The sequence below is a fragment of the Lissotriton helveticus genome, chromosome 3_2, assembly GCF_964261635.1.
Source record: "Lissotriton helveticus chromosome 3_2, aLisHel1.1, whole genome shotgun sequence".
Taxonomy (NCBI): domain Eukaryota; kingdom Metazoa; phylum Chordata; class Amphibia; order Caudata; family Salamandridae; genus Lissotriton; species Lissotriton helveticus.
The window spans coordinates 179,396,370-179,417,203 of NC_136062.1; the positions used below are offsets into that span (position 1 = coordinate 179,396,370).

At 49.8% G+C, this 20,834-nt stretch overlaps 1 protein-coding gene across 2 annotated transcripts in view; it reads left to right on the forward strand.

The window, feature by feature from the left end:
- Window positions 1-20,834, forward strand: part of SNX1 (sorting nexin 1) — a 749,531-nt gene that overhangs the window by 429,705 nt on the left and 298,992 nt on the right. For both annotated transcript variants that reach the window (XM_078684988.1, XM_078684989.1), the window contains exon 9: window positions 9,102-9,215. In XM_078684988.1, the coding sequence (XP_078541114.1) occupies window positions 9,102-9,215 (114 nt within the window). The remainder of the gene's footprint in view (window positions 1-9,101; window positions 9,216-20,834) is intronic.

Consider the following 20,834-nt stretch of genomic DNA (forward strand, 5'->3'; position numbering starts at 1 on the left):
GGGGAGGTCGGGGACCATCTGTCTGCAGGGTTCTAAACATTCTGGTGCTGGCGGAGGTTTTTCTGGGTAATGCCAGTATAGAGTGCGTTGCCATAGTCTAGTCTGCTGCTGATGAGCGTGTAAGTGACGCTCTTTCTGGATTCAGTGGGGATCAATCTGAGGTTCTTTCGCAGCTTGCTCAGGGTATTGAAACAATCAGCGGAAACTGAGTTTATCGGTCAATAGTGAGCTATGCGTCTAGTTTGATGCAGAGGTTTTGTGCATGGTCCTTCGGAGTGTAGGGGGGGAGTTCCTAGCGCAGAGGGCCACCAGGTATCGTGCCATTCGCAGGGGGTGACTCCCAGGATGAGGTCTTCTGTCTTGTCTGAATTGAGCTTAAGGCAGCTGATCTTTATCCAGGTGGCGACGGCTTTCATCCCTTCTTGGAAGTTGTGCCCAGTGATGTTGGGTTAGTTGGTGAGGGAGAGGATCAGCTGTGTGTCGTCGGCGTAGGAGTCAATGCTGAGTCTGTGGTTTCTGAAGATGGTTGCGAGCGGGATATGTAGATGTTGAAGAGGGTGGGATGAGAGAGGAGCCCTGGGGCACACTGCAGTTGGTCCATGTTGGTCCCGAAAGGTATGGCAGAAGTCTGACCCATTGTGTTCTGCCTGTGAGAAAGGATCAGATCCAGTCAAGGACCTTGTTGCGGATGCCGGCGTCATGGAGTCTAGTGGTTGGGGTGCGGTGGGAGACGGTGTTGAATGCTGCCTAGAGGTCTAGGAGGATGAGGTCCATGGTTTTGCTCTGGTCGAGGAGAGAGCAGATGTAGGTGGCTGCGAGGAGGGTGTTCTCGATTGTGTAATTGCTTCGGAAACTGGATTGGAAGATGTCCAGGATGTCTTTTTTTTTCGATGAAGTCAGCTAGTTGATTGTTGACTGCTTTTTTCAATGACTTTGGCTGGGAAGGTAAGCAGGGAGATGGGCCTGATGTTCTTAAGGTCTGTGGTGTCCGCGGAGGTTTTCTTCAGGAGTGGATTATTTTTGGCAAGTTTCCAGTCGTCTGTTAAAGAAGCGGTCTCAAGGAAGCAGTTGATGGTTTGGCGTAGCTCGGATGCGATGGTAGGGGTGGCTCTGTGGAAGAGGCGGTACAGGCAGGGGCCCAGTGGTGCTCTGGAGTGGGTTCTTTTCATGGTTGTTAGGGTGTTGTCCATGGTGTGTGGGGTCCAACTGAGCTGGGTCTGTCGGGGGCATCAGTTGAGGAGGTTGCTGGTGCAGTGGGGCGGTCCTGGATGTTAAAGTTGTCGTAGATTGTCTTAATCTTGTGGCGGAAGAAGGAGCAGAGTCTGTTGCGGTGGTCTTGCGCGGGGGTGCGTCTGTGATTTCTCTGCAGAATCCATGATGATGGTGAAGAGTACTTTGCTGTTGTGTGTTGGTGTTGATTCTGTCCTGGAGACCCTTCATCTTTGAAGGTGGTGTGGGCTTCCAGGGTTTTGTGGTTTCTCCATGTCTTTTCGAGGAGTCTGCAGGAGCGTCTGGATTCTTGGAGGGAAGGCATAAACAGATTGCTTTCTTTTTTTTTTTTTTTTTTTGTTGAAACTTTTTATTGAAAATAAAAACAAGAAAACAGAAAAACAAAACATGGCAAGGCATTACAATAGAATTGTGTCACCATTCGGCTCGCGGGGGGGGGGGTACAAAGTAAATCAGATATCGTTGCTACCAGTAAATCGGGGGGAGGGGGGGGGGAAAGGAGACCAGAAGTATACAAAACATCTATAATCCTGCGGAGGAAACATCAGGTTGGGAGGAAGACAAGTCAATATCACATTCCGATATGGGGGGAGCACATATGTCACCACGGTATGTGTTCCACTGAGTCCAGATTTTCCCCCATTTGCCAGGTCTGCCACGGGAAACATAAACCGTTTTTTCTCGAAACATGCACCAATCCATGTTTTGTTTCCACACTAGGACTGTCGGAGGCCTCTGGGCGCCCCATAGCTGAGCAATGTCACACTTGGCGATCATGTTACCCAAGGTCGCCCATCGAAGCTGCGCCAGATTGTAATCATTCGGCTCCCAGACGTTCAGCAAGCACCTCCGCGCTTCAGGCATCAGCCGGACACCCGTAACCTCACTCATTACCGCATGCACGCGATTCCAATAGCTCAGCACAGCCGGACATTCCCAAATCATATGGAGAAACGTGGCCACCCTGCCGCATCCACGCCTGCACAATCCATCCGTCGAGAATCCCATTCGCACCAGACGCGGGCCAGTCACATACACCCTATGCAGAATTTTGAGTTGGACAAACCGAAGGCGTGCCGGGATAGCCACCTCTTTCGGGGAAGAGATCGCGGCCTGCCAGTCTTCATCATCGAGCTCCAGACCATCACTGGTCCACAACCCTCGGAGGCCTTCCAACAAGTCAATCCTAGTATTAATCAGTTTTTTATAAATGAGCGAGATAGTGCTATCAGGGACATGCCCGTCTAGTATCCTATCTTCAAGCGGGGATGCTTCCGGCACGTCCGAGCCTCGGGGAAAAACAGACAAGATTGCGTGCCGGACTTGCGCATACCGAAAGGATTCCCTATCATTCAATCCATATTCAACTTTCAATTCCTCAAAAGTTTTGATCCTACCCTTGATCCACATATCATCGACCCTGCTGATCCCTATCATGTTCCACCGATCGAATCCCTTCGATTGACAAAGGGAGCCAAGTTTATCCGAGGCATAGAGTGGAGTAGCCCGGGTCGGTCTGTCAGTCCATCCCGTGGCCGCCGTAGCCCGATACCACACCTGCACCGCTGTTTTAGTGGGACCAGTAAGAGATCTACCGGCTGACGTCGCGTATAAAGCCCTGTTGTAATCGCCGCCGGGCAGCAACCATTTATCCATCGCAAAGGCCGGGTTTAGTGAATGAGCATAGGTGCCGTGGTTGATGGCCCCTAACTGAGAGGCCCAATAATAGCGACGGATGTCCGGGAGTGCGATGCCGCCATCATACCAAGGGAGCGTGAGCTTCGAAAGGGCAATACGAGAACGGCCCCCCCATATCAACTGTCGCTGTAGACATTCAATCTCCCGGAAATACCCAGCTGGTACTACGTCAAGCGTGTTTTGAAGCGCATAGAGAAATCGGGGGAGCGACATCATCTTAAACAACGCCGCTCGACCCAGGGGAGAGAGAGGGAGTCTGTTCCACGTTTCTATATCCGCCCGAAGACGTCGGAGAGGGGGCAACAAATTGCGCTCGTAACGAAGCGTAGGGTCTAACAAAGATTCCCAGATATTTGATACCCTCGAGCACCACCGAGATAGGACATCCACGTGGCAAGAGGGGAGCATCGCCGGAAAGAACATAAACGCAAGATTTTGACCAATTGATGACTAGACCGGAATTTTTACTGAAAGAAGTCAAAACGTCGAAAAGGACGATCAACGACTCCTGGGGCGACGTAAGGTATAAGAGTATATCATCCGCGTACAGAGATATAGGGTCTTCAAATTCCGGAGACCATCTAATACCCTTCAAGGATGGTTCCCATCTCAACCAAGCCGCCAATGGCTCTAAGGCAAGAGCAAACAGAAGTGGGGACAGAGGACAGCCCTGGCGCGTACCCCTACCAAGCGCAAAGGAGGCTGAAACACGCCCATTCACCACTACCTGGGCTAAAGGGCCAGCATAAAGCAGCTGCACCCAACGGATAAAGGCGGGCCCAAAACCGAATTTAGAAAGGACCGCCCAAAGATAAGGCCACTCAAGCGTATCAAACGCCATAGTGGCGTCTAGGGACGCCAAGATGGCCGACTCCCGCAGAGTCCCGGCTCGCGCTAGGACTCCATGCAGGCGCCGAAGATTAAGTGCCGTATTGCGATGTGGTATAAAGCCGGATTGGTCCGGGTGAACAAAATCTCCTATAACAGATATCAAACGAGTAGCAAGAACTTTGGCCAGGATCTTAGGTTCAACATTGATCAGGGATATAGGTCTGAAAGATTCGCAGCGGTCACGCGGCTTTCCCTCCTTATGGATAACCACTATGGAGGCCAGCCTTTGATCAGGAGGAAGAGACCCTTTCTCTAGGGATTCCAAAACATCGATCGCAAATACGGCGCCAGTACGTCGGGACGGAGCTTGTAAAGCTCGATGGGGAGTCCATTAGGGCCCGAGGCCTTCCCGGAGCGAATCGATCGGATAGCGGTGGCAATTTCATCAGCCGTGAGCGGAGCTTCCAGTAGGTCCCGCTCCGGGTCAGACAAGCATGGCAGCGAGATATCGCGGAGAAGCAAGCGGGAGTCCTGCTGCTCTGGTCGATCGGACACAGGGGAGTACACTACCCGAAAATAATCGGCGAACCGCGCAACGATCCCAGCAGGGTCAGTGATACTTTCACCATTCACATCAACTATGACGGGGATAACCCGACTTGCGCATTCTCTCCTATCCAACCAAGCAAGCAACTTCCCAGCCTTATCTCCCACATCATACAAACGCCCCTGCTGTTCACGACCCATCTCTTTCGCAGCGTCAGTCACAAGTGCTCTATATTCGTGCTGTTTTAGGTCTAACAAATGCAGCTTCTCAGGGGAGGCTCCAGAGTCCAACTCTCCCTCAAGGATGGTAAGTTCAGTCTCAAGACGGACAACCTCTTCCCGCTTACACCTCTTAACATTGCCAATCGAGGAGAGGGCTTGGCCCCGAATGACAGTTTTATACGCCTCCCACAAGGAGACAGAAGAGGACACTGAACCCACATTTTCAGCAAAGTAACGATCGATTGCTTTAAGTAATTCCACTCTAATCTTAGGATCACGGAGGTACCATGGGTTAATCGGGGCAATCCGACCTCCCGACCCCAGACGAGCGTTCACAACTAACCACAGCGGGGAGTGATCCGAAATACCCTGGCAAGATGTTTCACCTCCCCTATGAGGGAAGCCTGGGAGGAGGGCATCAAAACATAATCTAATCTCGAAAGGCTGCCATGGGCCCCGGAGTGAAAAGTATACTGCCGTTGCCCAGGATGATGTAAACGCCAGCAATCGGTTAGCCCCATTGCCTCCAGGAAGTCCCCCAGCCAGGATTGAGATTTAGCGAGGACACGGGGAGGGTGACGATCACACATACCAGACACTACTGAGTTGAAATCCCCCCCTACCACAAGTACACCCTCGGGCACTCCCAGGACCACTTTTCCCAAATCAGCATAGGTCGTAGTTTGAAGGCCTGGGGGTATGTAAACCGAGAGTAAAGTAATCACCCTCCCCTCCCAGCGCCCTACAATAGCGGCATAACGCCCCCTATCATCGAGTATAACGTCATCAATAGCAAGGGGGACGGAGGTCCGAACCAGAATGCCCACCCCTCTGGAGCCGGAAGTGAAACCCGAGTGGGCCATGAGACGGTATCCACGCCTATTCATGGCGTGGCACGTATTACCCAGCAAGTGTGTTTCTTGAAGCAAAACCACATCAGGAGACAAGCGTCGTAGCAACTGTCAAACCACCCCCGTTTAATTCTGTCTCCCAACCCATTTACGTTCCAACACAGAATGCGTAGTCCCCTATCCCCCATCCCAGAATCCACCCCAGGTTCCCCCCCACACTAGCCGCGACACTGCAACACAGGAGATCATCAGTACTATGCCTTGAATAAAACAAAAAACCCTAAACTTGAACCCCCCAACCCCCCAAACCAACATTATACCCCCCACCCCTGCGTGAGACTCAAAAGCCACCCCAACTTGCAGTGTGCCTGTCGCCCTAACATACAACTAATCTACGAAAAGAACCCCAGAGGAGGAAGACACACCCGACCCCCTCCCACACCCCATTAAGACAACACAGTAGCGGACAATAGTAGCATAGCATCAAACTACAGCCGAAAGGCAATACGTTGGTCCAGGAGCCGATTCACTCCCTATTCCTGCTCCATCAGGCCGCCCTCTGCTCCACCGGAGTGTTCCGAATGATCAAATTGTTCCTGTCCAGGGGGCAACGAGTCCAACCAGTCACTGGCAGCTCCAGGATGGTCAAAGAAAAACGTTCTATCATTGTGAACCACACGCAATCGAGCCGGGAAAAGCATGGCATATTTCATGGCTCTGTCTCTCATTCTCTTCTTCACTCCTTGAAATCCCAGTCGCTGCCTCTGAACCTGTTGGGTGAAGTCCGGGTAGAAGCTGATCGCGGCGTTTTCATATTTCATAGGGCCCGATGTGCGGGACGCCTGCAGGATCGCATCTCTGTCACGAAAGTTAAAGATCCGCGCAATGATGGGGCGCGGAGAAGCTCCCAACTTGGGTGGGCCACTCGGGATTCGGTGGGCCCGTTCCACTGCAAAAAACTGTCTCAGACCCTTGGGCGCTAGGTGATTCAGGACAAGGTCCTCCACCAGTAGGTCTACTGCTGACGAGTCCGTCGTCTCCGGGACACCAACCAACCGGACGTTGTTCCGCCGTGCGCGGCCTTCAAAATCGTCCAAGCGTCGAGAGAGGTAGTCACGGGCGGACCTCAAATTACCGACCTCCGTCTGTAATTCAGAGACGTCGGCGACAAGACTGGATGTCTTCAGGTCAAGGGATTTGACCTTCTCGTTAGTCTTTCCAAGGTCTGCCCTGATCAGAGTAACATCTATAGCAACCGTGTCTAGCTTGTGAGTCAGGGCCTCATATTGTTGTCCCAACGCGGCCTTCATCCCAGCAATGGCGCCCATGACGTCTTTCAACGACGGTTCTTCATCCAACAGGGAGTCATCCCCAAAGGTGGCCGGGGGTTTAGTCATACCACTCGGAGAGCCCTTAGTGAGGGTATAGCGATCCATTACGTTGGACTGCACAGGACCTCCCCGAGTTGCCGGTCTGGTCTTGCGCCTCTCCGCCTCGGGCTTGGTAGTCATTTTAGGTCGTGCGCCCCGGAGGGTATTCTGAGACCTAGTAAAAATGGCGACACTCTACACGCCCAGATCAATTCGGAGAATAGGTGGAGGGCCAGCCACTGATCAAAGAGCAGCGAAACTCCAGATCACTAAACGATGACGTGGTAGTGAAAGAAACAAACGACCAGGGCGACCAAGGCAAAGTCAATGAGGCCAGACCACAGGAATCGAAACTGAAAGTAGAAGACCGGGCATGGGAGCCTCGCCTGGGCCGTTGTTATTCGATTACCACCCGGCTGGCAGAGAAGGCAAGCCCGAGGCAGTACCATGGAGCAGGCCAGAAATGTTCAAAAGTCCTTATCTTCGGTTCCCGGGGACCAAATCGCAATCTGAAAACGGATAAATGATCAGCCAGGTCACGACCACAAAAGCCCGTCGTCTAAATCAGGATAAGATACAGGATGATCGGTGGAGGTGGCGAAGGTCCGGGAGCTCTGAGCTCACGCGACCATCTTGGGTGCGCGCTAAGCTCCTCCCTCTCACAGATTGCTTTCTTGATGTGTTTGCTGGTGGCTTTCTTGAGGGGGGCCAGGGTTTCGGTGCAGTTTGCGATTCATTGTTTAAGGATGTGTGCTGCGGTGTTTGCGTCAGTGGTTGACGGTGGTGAGATGCTGTTTGAGGCCAGTTTCTAGGGGGAAACTGTTTGTGTGCGGTGGGTTTGTTGAATGAGAGGTGGATGTAGTCCTTGCGGTGATGACTGGGTCGAGCGTGTGCCCTGCTGTGTGCGTTGGAGCGGTGACTAGCTGTTTCAGTCCTACATTGGTGAAGTTCTCTAGGAGGTAGGAGGAATTGGGATTGTTGTGGGAAGTTGAGGTCTCCAAGTAGGATGTAGTCTGTGGATGTGAGGGCCTGGGGTGTGATGAGGTCGATAATGGCATGGGTGAATGGAGCACGAGGACTGGGTGGTCTGTAGATGAGGGTTCCACGGAGGGTGGTTTTCGGGTTGGTCTGTACCTGGAAGTGCAGGTGCTCAATGTGTATTGTAGGTTGTCTGGGTGGGTGGTCAGGCGAAGGGGTCTTGTTTAGACAATGGCGATGCCTCCTCCTGTCTGGTTGGGGCGGTCCTTGCGGATGATCTTGTAGCCTTTGGGGATGGCAATGTCTGGTGCTTAAAAAGGAGGCACTGTAGGGAAGGTGCGGTGAGCGTCAGTCGGTTGGCTGGGTGATGGAGCTGGGGGACGGAGGATGAGTTCAGGTGCATCAGCAGTGAAGGCATGAGAGAGGGCCGTGGGTGTTGCTCAGCGTCCAAAGCTGGAAGTTGTTGCGTCCGGGGTTGAGATAGTGTAGGCTGCTGTAGTCATAGCAGAGGCAGTTCAGGAGGCCAGGGTTCTGGCGCTTGGCGTGGTCAGGGCGCCGATGGGCACAGACGTGCTTGCCTTTTGCGCCAGTGAATTAAGTAGGATGAGGGGGAGGGCAGGTCAGTTGGGAGGCGGGAAACACGGATGAGAACAGCGCACTATAAGGGGGCTGGGGTGCAGCAGGAAAAGGCCAAAGGAGGTGCGGGGAAAAGAAAAGGGGGCACAAAAAAAGGAAAGGTAAAAAAGGAAAAATAGGGAAACAGGCAAAAAAACAGAAAAAAGGCACAGAGGAGAAAAGGCAGAGAAGGAAGCTAGAGGGCAGAACAACAGAAGAGCCAGGTCACCAGCTATAGTTTACCTGTTATTACCGTTCCAGGATTGCTAACCCATTTGTTCTAAGCTTAGCGACCATGCTAGAACTTCAAAACAATTAAACACCATGTACAATATCTTTGCAAGACTGCCTCCTGCTGCTATGTTTAATTCACTTTTTTTATTTTAAGCTTCTGCTCGCCATGTTTAGGAAGCAGCATGTTTTCTTTTTCCACTTTTTTGATGTTAATCTTGCATATGCTGTTGGGTTTGTGTGACTTTATTGTGGTTGGTTAAATGCATAAATGAAAGAATAAGTAAGTGTCTGGTTGAATGAACACATGAATGATAGGAAGGGTGGCAGAGTGCAGGTATTATTACTTAACAAATGGCTAAGCCCATCATTGATTAAGGAGGCACTTCTATTTGAAAGCCAGACCTATTGCCAAAGCTTGTTTGACAAACTCTTGCACCGGGTCTTGACCAATGCCATATGCCATCCTCCCCTATGAAATTGTTTCCATGTTAATTTTTCTGAATTGTATGGCTTTTTCTCTTTACAGTTGCCTCGAGCTGTTGGCACCCAGGCATTGAGTGGAGCTGGACTCATGAAAATGTTGAACAAAGCCACAGATGCGGTTACAAAAATGACTATCAAAATGGACGAGTCTGACATTGTAAGTGCACATAGTTTTGTATTGTTATTTAGTTTAGGAAAAAGATCTTTCTTTCTCAAGTCAGTTAATATTATTTCCGCGGTAGAGGCATAAACAAAAGTGGGTTGCAAGCGGTATGGTGGATATCTTTGGTTACATATAAACCTAGTTTGTGAAGTTAATTGATCGGAGTATTGAAAATGTAATTGTGAGGTGAGATGGAAAACGCGCATCTTAGAATCAGTTACTACGCCTCAACTTGCACTCAGCCAGCAAGTGCTGTTTAATGGTAGTTGGGGCGATAATAGCTGTTGCTTATGAGTTTAAAAAAAAAAGCATACTCTGCTATCCATTTCTTACACCTGTTTAGATACATGTTGGCCAGCGAATCCTGCTCCGAGAGCTGCAAAGCCAGGTTTAGATTGCCATAGTGGAATTGTATCTGAATTCATAAATGGTAGTGTTTCCTGCCATGCGTCGTCTCACGGAATACATTTTTAAATATGCATGGTTTCATTTCATCATTTATTATGCAGGATCCAGTCTACCAGATGAGTCGTTCTGGGATTCATGTTACTGAAAACCTCACTTTGACAAATGGATTGTAAAAGAAAGAAGGAAACGTGGTGTGGTGTTTCAGTACTTTTTGCACAACCAATGTACTTCGACCCTGCCACTTAAGAACTCCGCAAGTTGCTCGCTCCCATCATGCAGTGAAGCAGCTCACTTAGGAAGAACACTTAACACTCCTGCCCCTGCCTAATGATGTAGATTTTACTAGAAATCCATTTCCCATGTGAATTTTACCAGCACATAGTTTTCTAGGAACGTCTGTTAGGAGAGCTGGTTTGATGCTTTTTCTAATTTATCTTTTTTGATTCATTGGCTTGCCTTCATGACTATTAAACTGTTAAGGAATGTGGCCATTGACAGAGAATGCCATACAGATTCATCTCAGTCATAATAGCAGTAGTCACTTGTTCCAGCACAGCCCATTTCATATGAAGGACCCATACTGCTCATCCTCCTCCTCCTCCCCCCCACCCCCTTCCAAGAAAAAAACCGAGATCAAGGCTTGCTTTGATCTCTCTCCCCCACATCAACCGCTAGTGAAATGCCGTGTTTTTGTAATTAAGCATGGCATCATAATGCCTACATGAGCCCAATGTCCTCTTGCCACAACTATATCATTCAGGCTGATAAGACTGTTAATGATTCTTGCTGCCTTTATTTGGGGGAAAAAATGTGTTCATCCTCAGCCTTTCATTGTAATACTTTGGATTTGAGTTTACAGTTCAAGTTTCTTTATTGGCATTTTCGTATGAAGATAGCAACAGGTAGAGCATCGCAGGGCTCTCCGTATGTAATATATTGCATTGTTAGCAACAATAAGGAAGAAATGAGTCCAAAGCCCAACAGGACTTCCACACACCCCCACCCACCCCTAGGTACTTCATTGTAGTGAATTATAATGGGTGTAACATCACAGATCTCTACTGGGTTCCATCTAATTGGACTCTCACTGTGTTGCAGAGGGGTTAATGTCAGACCAAGTAGGCGTAGGTATTGGGGACAGGGAAGCTACTGAAATTCCGTTGAGTAGCTCTATGAACGGGAACCATAGCTCTCTATACTAGTCACTCTGGGCAGTGAGAGAGAGGATGTTCTTTTCCATCCCCAGTGTATGCCAGAGGCAGTGGAGCCATCACTGGTGTTATGGAGTACGGCCTGTGCCCCAATGCATTAGTATGTTACAGATTGAAGCTCCCAGTGCCAACCCTATCTGTCTTCCCCTACTGAAATTTTATGGGAAGATAATTAGGTTGGGTAGTCTCAGAATCATGTAAGCAGGGAATCTCAGGATTTGTGTATCTAGATGTGAATCTATATCATCTTGATCGTGGTCCAGTATTTTGCTAATTTAGGGCAATCCCATAGTAATTGTCGCAACGTTCCAGGGGAGCCACAATCCCACGTGTACTGGTGTATGTGGCTATCATGGTGGCAGTTTCAATGCTATTTGCGTTACTTGCCGTGTGTCAAGTTCTGTAGTACGCCTCCCCCCATTCTTTTGGTGTCAATTGACGTCCCATTCTGTCTCGCACCTCGGGCTGCAATTGGATGTGGCGGGGCAGATTGGCGCAAGATGGTGTCAAGTTCAGTAAAAAACCTTGTGTCTGAGGTTTTGGTCACTTGCCACTTCTTGAAATGTGTAAGGCATCTCTGGGCCCCATGTCGATTAGGTGGGTGCATCAGCCACTGTCACACCTGCAAGCAGTGCATCCTCTCACTTTCTGGCATCGCATAGTCAGTGCGGAGTTGAGCAAACAAGCATCCCTTCCTCGTCGAATAGATGGCCCACTGAGCGGCGCTTCACAAGCTGCCATGGTGAGAATGCCACCGGATCCATGCATGGAGGAAGTCTGCATTACCCAAGATTGGCATCGGGGGAGAAGGGGGAGGATCGGCAAACTATGCGTATCTCTGGATTAGACCTGGCTTGTCTCGGAGTCTGTTGAGAGGGTTGCATTTAACAGGTTTTGCTACGTCGCTGGTGGGGCCTCAGGGATCCGATCCGGTTCGACACCATTCGTGCCAACGCGACCTTCCTCAGCGTCGAACCCGGAGTCGGGGCCTGCGACGTCAGTGGCGCAAGCCCCATCCTCATCCCCGACGACACGGAGCTGGAACGGTGTCAAGCGACGCCGATTCAGGCGTTGACAGAACCCAGGGGTTCTATGTTGTCGCCTGAGCACTTGGTTGACGTGCTGGGCTCAGGAAAGGAATGGGAGGATTCTGGAGACCCATTAGAGAACCAGGATGTCTGAGGACACTATGGACTGGTATGGGGATCTTGGGGAAGCCAGTGGTCTGGATACTTCCCCAGACACTGGCATGCTCTCTCCACCTACAGTGGCTACGGAGGAGGGGGTGTCCTATGCCATGGTAGTTAAAAGGGCAGCTGAGGTCCTTGGACTGGAGCTGCCTTCAGTGCAGGTCAGGACTAATCTCCTAACCGAAGTGCTTCAACCTGGGACTTCCACCGTTGAACCCCTTTTGCTCTTTAATGAGGCACTTTTGTAAGTCCTTCTAGGAACATGTCCCAAACCTAGCACAGGGGCTCCTATGAATAGGACGATTGCACTGCGTCATTGCCCAGCTCTGGGCGACCCAAAGTTACTCAGCCAACACCCCACCCTAGAAATTTTCTTGGTGGAGGCCTCTACTTCCCAGTGTGCATTCCCTTCAGCCCCTCCGGATAGGGAATCCAAGAGACTGGACTCATTTGGGAAGATGTTTTTTTCCTCCAGTATGGCATTGCGGTCGATGAATACCGCATGCTTATTGGGCTTTTTCTCACACTCTTTGGGAGACGGTTGCGCAGGTGCTGCCACAAGTCCCAGAGGAGGCTCGGGCTGTGCTCTCCCAAGCTGTCAACAACGGGAGAGATGCAGCAAAATTCGCCATACGGTGTGGTGTGAATACGACCGATTCGCTGGGCAGATCAATTTCAACGATGGTGGCCTTGAGGCTAACTACGTACAGCTGGCTTTTCGGGGGATGTCCAGTCCAATTTGATGGACATGCCATTTGATGGAACCTGCCTTTTTGGGGGAAAGACAGACTCTGCCCTGGGCAGGTTCAAGGATTCTCAAGCTATGGCCAGGTCCTTGTGGCTAGTCTTCCTTTTGCCCATTTCGAGGCAACGGAAGGGGTTTCCTACCGCGCTCAGCCCTATCCTAGCCACTGTCCCTCTCATACTACCCAAGCCGTGAGTGGACGTGGTTCATTCCATCCTCGGAATGGAGGCCAGAAGTAGTCTGCCATAGTGCCCCCAGCAGCCGCAGCCTCCAAGCACTCCTAGGCTGATTATGCAGGACCACACTACTCCAGTGGGTGGGAGAATTCGTCATCATCTCCCCCGCTGGAGATCTATAACAGACAAGTGGGTCTTGCAGATCGTCCAGGAGGGCTATTCTCTTCCTTTCCTTTCTTTTCCTCCTACTATTCTGCCAACTCCGGAACGGCTGGCGGAAGATCATTATCTTATGTCCTTTCCGGAAAGTGGCGCTTCGCACCAGGACATTATTCTTTCCAAAGGTTGCGACCCCATTTCATCTGGGTCAGTTCATTACTTTGCCCACCTTCTTTGCTCCCCCACATCCCTCTAAGGAAGAGTAGAGTCTCCACCGACTGGACCCATAAACAGCGTTGTCATTCTACCTTGACCGCACAAAAGAGTTCCGGGTGGATGATCAACTCTTTGTGGGTGCAAAGAAGGGAAAGGCAGTGCAGAAAAGAACCATCTCGCGCTGGGTTGTTCTCTGCATTAAAATCTGTTATGCCTTGGCGAAGAAGCAGCCCCTTAGGGATTAAGGGCCCATTCCACCAGGGGAAAGGCTGCGACTACGGCCTTGGCACGGGGTGTCCCAGTCCAAGACATCTGTCAGGCAGCGATGTGGGTAGTGTTGCACATGTTCGCAAAACAATATTACCTTCATGGTCAAGTGCGCAGGGAATGGCACTTTGCCCGCTCAGTCCTGCAAGACATTTTAGTCTAGTTCATGAGTCCGCAACCCACCACCAGGATGGTATGGCTCGGGTATCTGATTCAAAGGTAAGGTATCTGCATTATCTGGTAGAGACTCTATCTAGCTGCAGATTCCTTACAGCCCAGCCATGCCTCCCCGCTTTGCGGACTGATGTAATAGGTCTAGGGTTTCTCCCATTTCAGGGCCCTAGTGTTGCACACGTTTCTTTTAGTCACTTCATGGCTCTGCACTTCTGGTGTGGAAAAACTAAAACTACGGACGTCTGCGCGCCTGGGTGTCGCCTGTGTTGGCACCGCAACGTCATAAGTCGCCAACGACGTCACTCAGAGCCGAATGGAGCCACCTGACGTTATGCGCAATGGGTATTGCTTGGCAAATGTATCCGGATCCAGCCTGACGTCTGGGATATTCAAACGTAACGAATCTGCAACTAGATAGTCTTTACCAGATAATGCGTTACCGAAGGTAAGTAACTTGTTCTTTTGGCATTTACTCTGTGGAGGCTGCGATTGTGGACGGCCACTGTGGTGACGGCTGCCTCTCAGGGGACAGGTATTGGAGGTTGTCACACCGTAGTACCCACTGCCCTGTCTGTCAATTTAGTGCGCAGCAGTGAAGTTGAGGTGACCAGTGTGTCAAGGACCCCTTCTCAGATCTAATCGGTTTAAGGCTCACCACTGCCTGTATATTGTACGACCCCCATGGTCCCCAGTGTCTTGGAGTGGCGGCAGAGGATGGGCTCACCTTATGGAGAGGATTCCTGAAAGCAAACTGGCTGGCCTGGTAGCGATGGCCCCTCGGGGGTACCCCCGCTAGTCGCCGCTCTAGCCACAAGCCCTGTGAAGGGATGGCAGGTATGGCGTGGCTTGGCTTGCTCTCATCAGGGTCAAGCAGAAGGAGTCAGAAGGCCTGCTGGTCGTGGTTTAACTTTGCAGGAGGGTAGGGTGACAGCAAATGTGACCGGCCAGGGCTGTCGTGAGCAGATGCTCCCAGACAGATGTAATGCTGTGGTACGTTGGTGGACCTCAGGCGTCACGCTGCCCACTCCCAGCTCGCTGCAGGCGGATCCAGATGGTTGAGCTGCCAAGAGGCTCTGTAGTGGGGGACAAGGGTCCAGGTACTAGAGCGCCAGTACTGGGCACCACACAGCACTCTCCAGAGGGCTGCCTGGGAAAGCACTCGCATATTGTGGCCGGGCCTGCCTCGAATGCAGCCACAGTGTGGGTGGTTGGTGTCGCATGGACTAACTTTTGCTCTTGTTCAGTGCTATTCTGTGATGAGGCTAATTAGGGCATCGCAGGTAGGTGCGTGGCTTATAGTGATGAGGGAGTTTGGCCAGGCTGATCGCATCAGGCCCGCGGTGGCAGCTGCCATGTTGTTGCACCCAGCTCCCCTCCGGTCCCGCTCACCTGCCAAGGTCACCATCCAGATGAGCTGCTGCTCCACAATGCCCAGTGCGGTCCCGTTATCTGTGGTCCCGCAGAAGCTCTCCGGTCTCCCCTTATTGGGGATACAGTTCTGCCTGATGGGGTTTGGTGACTTGGCAGCGGTCCATGATCTTTTAAGGGCAGTCGATAGGGCTGCACCCACAGTGCGACTGGGCCTACCTTCGAAGCGGTCCTGGTGTGGACAGCGGACGACTAGCATCGCTAGGTGTTCTGGCAGGCTTGTGATTTGTGGCTGGGCGCACAGCCTGTAGCAGTGGTGAAGTCTGGGCCGAGCCATTCCTATTAGGCTAGCGTTGGCAGCCGCCATGTTGTCGCTCTAGATGGCGGATGTGATGGCATGCTTGAATCGTGTGACGGAGCGAGAGTTGGAGGCTGAGATGGGAACCTGCTTCCTGTTGTGGTTTCCACACACCCCTTCCACTAAAGTGACAAGCAAATTTTATGACTTGGGCTTAATTATGGCAAAGAGGGAGCTTACCATGCATTGGAAGGCGAGGCCAGGTCCTAGTTTTGGGAGATGGAAGGCGAGTTTCCAGCGGTGGGTTGGGAGTGAGGCGACACTTCGACTTCAGTTGGCTAGGCGCTCCTCTAATGATAAGGCACTGGAAGTTGCGGGGCTTGGGGAGCATTGGTAACGGAGCTCCAGTTACCGGAGGAGCCGGAAGGCGAGGACGTGGTACAGGTTGGGGCAGATCAGGGAGAGAGCACTAGTGTGGAGGCCACCGGGAACGTTGAGGGGAATGTCCTAGATGGGGACACTTAAGCATGTATAGGGAGGAGCCACGCACTACACGACACATCCTGCCAGATTGATAGTTCAGAAAGGAGAGTCGGGGCACATGTGAGCGAACGGATGGAAATTACTTTTTCTTGGGATTCATGGTGATGTTATTTTACATTGATATAGGTTGACCTTTGTGGACCCAGATTTGTAGATGCTCCATTGTACAGGGTGATTTGAGGGCACACTGACGGGGGGGTGGGGGTAGTGGGGGAGGAGGTAGGGGAGTTAGGGGGGGGAATAAGAATATTGAGTATTGTTTAATCCTGGTTGCTTGACGACGATCGCATTGTATCCAAGGTGTTTTATTTTCTTTTTGTATAAGATGGTAAATTGCTGATATGTTGCTTGTTTACTCAATAATAAAAAAACTCTTAAAAAAAAATGTTGTCGCTCTGGACTCCACTTCGTTTCCAGTCGTCTAGTGAGGCCCCGGCTTGGAAGTGTGTACTGTCCAACGGGATCCACGTCATCTGCGCCTCTATGGGGACCATCCCAGGTCCTCTCCTCTGGCCATATAAGGTGTATATGTGGGTCGGTAACTGGGACGGAGAAATGAAAAGGCACATCCTACCACTCTGCCATCTTGACCATGTCCCTGGGTTTGATTTTAAAGTGTGCTTGCCTGTCGGTGATATATAATCCTAAATATTTTTAAAATAAATAGTTCATTTGTGTGCCAAAATGATTTATTTCAAAAAGATGCTTATTGCAAGCGCCTTTTTTTCCAATAGTGCTGTCATGCCTGAAGGTAATCCTTTTATACATGCCATTTTGAGATTTATAAGCGACTACATTTAGGACGCATTTAGGATTAGGAATATAATTAACATAACATTTTGAAAATGGGCAATGCAAAAGTATAGTGTAGGAAAATGCGAAGAAAAGACACTATTAACCCTGGGTGAAGTACTACGCTACGCTTGCGTAGTTTGCGAAGTTTGCGCGTACTTCGCACTACGCGAATTGCACGTACCACAGTGCAAACACATGTAACTTAGCGGCCATTTTTTGCTTGCTTGCGGTCCTCAACGTCAAGTTGGCGACCGGGAGCGAGCAAAATGACATCCCGGCGGGACTTTTTCCTCGTTCGCGATCAGCAACATCAAGTTACCGATCGGTGAGATTCTCAACGCGTGGAGGTCAGGCTTCTCATTGCCAATGGTTGCGTATGCTCGCGACCGCTACTCGAGCGGCAGAAAACGACGCTTGCACTGTGCAAGATGTGGTTTGCACTGATTGCACAGTGCTGGATGCTTTTCCGCACTGTGCAATCAGTGCAAACCACATCTTGCACCGTGCACTATGCAGTTCACGTAGCTACGCGTAGTGCACTTTGCGTAGCAACGCGTAGCTCTACTATGCGAACTACATCCAGGGTTAGACACCATAAACTTATTGTATTCACTGGAGCTAAATGAGTCTGCACCTCAAGCCTTAAATATTACAAACTATCATTAAGTGATGCACATGAGTCTATCTCATTACATTAAATATCTGAAAACCTTCAAGGTGATACAGTTCAGCAAATCTATTGACCCTCAATGGGAGAAAGGAGTGAGACTGCTCCATGGTGTACATTTCCAGTAAAGCCCATTGAAGCCCTTTGAGTTGTTGAACATATTCTCAGGTGTTGTTTAGTGCTTCCTGCTATCAGATACAGGATGGAGCCAAAGGTAAAGTTGTGCGATATGCTCATGACCTGTAGAATTAGGAATCTGGCATAAGAACTTAGGATCCCTGGTTCAATAGTCCTTAAGTTAGCCACAACATTACATGTCCTTCTGATGAATGATGACTTCAACTGACAGGCCTCAGTTTCACAAATCTAGGCGTATGCCTACATCATGATGTGCTCCTGTACTTTTGGTCTGTTCAGCGACTCGCTGAAAGTTTCCCTGGTATATTTGAACATATTTCCCACTTTTTCTGGTGGAACAGTATGGAACCAGTGAATCTTTGTCATCCTAGTTTATTTTCATTAAAACGTTCTAAATAAATTTTTTTTTAAAAGATTCAATACCGGAGAAAAAGCAAAACATCACTTTTCAGTCCTATCTAGGAGAGACTTACGTGGGGCAAACAGCAAGAACCCACATAACTGTACAGGATGGCAATGCACGGGTATCGCACCCAGTCATGGCGGATCTGTGACTTGGGACTTAAGGCCATGATCACCAAAAGGAGAAACAGCATTTCCTTTTGCATGGCAGTACAGTACAGAAGAAAAAACTTATCACAATTACAGCTCAAAATAAAGCACATTCCAGGTCTGTTGTCTGACATCTAGGCTTAAATAGAGTGCATAATTATCATTCAAGGTATGCCCTGACACAATAAATAACAGCAGGTATCTACTGACTGTGCTGGGATATAGCAGTGCTCGATGCCACCTCCACCCCCCATCTAGTATACGTCCCGCGCTGTTGTGTTGGGATTGTGTTTGCGATGTCAGCCCCCTACCTCATCATCAATAGGTAGTCTTAGAATGGCAGCCATATGTCTAAAGGTCTGCCAGCTGGTAATTGCAGTTGAGTGTACGTATCACTGGTAGTGTTACAATATGTCATGCTTCGTAACCAGTCCTGCAGTGTGAGTTCACGCTTAGCAATAAGGAGTGCTAGAGCAACTAAGCGTCGTTTAGATTTAGGGAGGCTACATATGTACCCATGTAGCGCAATGAAGGGGATCTCAACCATACAAGATATTTCTACAAAGACTGTCTGCCAATAAGTCACTATCTTGGTGCTTGTCCATGTATTGTGCACAAAATCGGCATCCGGGAAACCACATCTCAAACATATGTTGGGACGAGAGGGATCTATACAGTGCATTTTACTGGGTGTCACATATGCCCTCCACAAGAATTTAAAATGCAGCAACTTATGCCGGTGTTTGGGTAAACCCGGTGTATCTGAGTGCAGCACCGACCCAATTGCACATCAGTGACTGGGTGTCCAAGGTCTCGCTCCCACACCGTCCTCACACCCGCATCCCATCAAGAAGCATAGAGATCACTGCCTTGTACATTCTCGGCGTGTGATGGCTACTATCTTCATCTTTTATAAGCCCTGTTAATATCGTAAAATCTGGCAGTTCTAAGGGGTAGCAGGGTAGCAGGGCGGATTCGTTCGTAGTGCCCTCTGTAGTCTGAGCAGTACGAAGTAGTCCATTACTGTAGCGTCACGGAAACGAGGATCTTATTTGTGCAAGAAAACGTGACCTTTGGGGAAAAGATCGCCAAACGTCACTAAGTGAAACTTGGCCAGAGTACGCTTCACTAATCATTCCTGTAATATAGGGATCCAGCCATTCCCCGCTAGTGGAAATGCAGGAGAGTACAGCACACGAAATGCAGTCAATGTTTTAAGCTTATGTCACGCCCAACGAGTCGTGGATAATGTTTGAATATTGTGTGGTTCTCGTGAGAACCCAACTGGGCAGTAGGGTGTTAAGAGGCGCCGACAGAGCCAAGTATGCCTGTGGTCTGTGATATGGGATCCTGACATCAATATGGTATCAGTGACAGACAAAGCTAGCCTGCGCCACCAAATAATAAACCCGGAAGTTTGATACCCCAAACCCACCCTTCTCATACGGGAGCGTTAACGTGTCCCAGCAGTTGCGAGGCTGTCTTCACCCCCAGACCAGTCTTATCAACAGTGTGCGAAGTTCTGTAAAGAAACTATTATACAATGGTATAGGAATGTTCTGAAAAAAGATACAGGAATTGTGGAAGGACCCCCATTTTTATTATGGCTATTCTTCCAGCCATCAATAAGGGCAGAAACAACCAACGATCTGTTATGCCCTATTTTTTCCATAACCGGGCCATAGTTCAATTGTAAAATGCGGTCCTTCTCCCTGTGAAGGTGAACCCCACGGTACTTCACCGACTCATTACACCAGGACTGCGGGTATTCCTCTGATCTATCGCAAGGTGCTACTATTAGGGGAAAGACTTCCGATTTTTCCCAGTTGGTATGTAACCCCGACAGAGCACCAAACCTAGTCACTTCGCTAACAACGATGTCAAATTTTCATCTGGGTGCCTCACGTATAGAATAATATAGTCTGCGTAGAGTGTTAGGAGTAGGGGTCCTGTGTTAAATTGCAGTCCACAATGACTATGCTTATCCTGTAAATGTAGTACCAGCGAGTTGAGGGCAATCAAAAACAACAATGGGGACAGTGGGCACCCCTGCCGCGTACCCCACGTAAGCCTAAACTCCTTGGCCAACTTTCCAATGAGGCGGATGCGAGGCGTGGGCAGCGTGTACAATAGTTTAACCACCGCCAAGAATTGCTCTGGCACCACAAGTCACCCCATTGTAGCATACAAAAGGGCCACTCCCAACGAATCAAATGCTTTTTCCGCATCCAGCTGTACAGCAACTGCTGGAACCAGAGGTGTGCTATCTTATGCAGTGTGGCAAACAATGTGCGCAAATTTAGAGTTGTAGATTTATGAGGAATGAAACCCGACTGCGCTGGTGAAATCAGTTTCTCAACAATAAGTGCCAACTGGGTCGCCAGTACTTTGGCTAATATCTTATTATCAAAGTTTAGGAGTGACCATGGCCGGTATGAACTGCAATACCGCGTATCCTTCCCTGGCTTTGGCAGCACCGTTATAACCGCCTCCCTCAGAGTCGGCGGAAGCATCTCCGCCTCCACTTTCTCCTGAAATATTTCAACAAGATAGGAAACAATTATAGTTTTATACTTCTTATATAAACACCCTGTGAATCCATCAAGCCCTTGCGCTTTTGAGCCATCCAGCGCATTAATGGCCTCAGTAATTTCATCTTCTGAGAAGGGCTCAGCAAGAACTCCTGATGCGCCTTCTCCATTCACA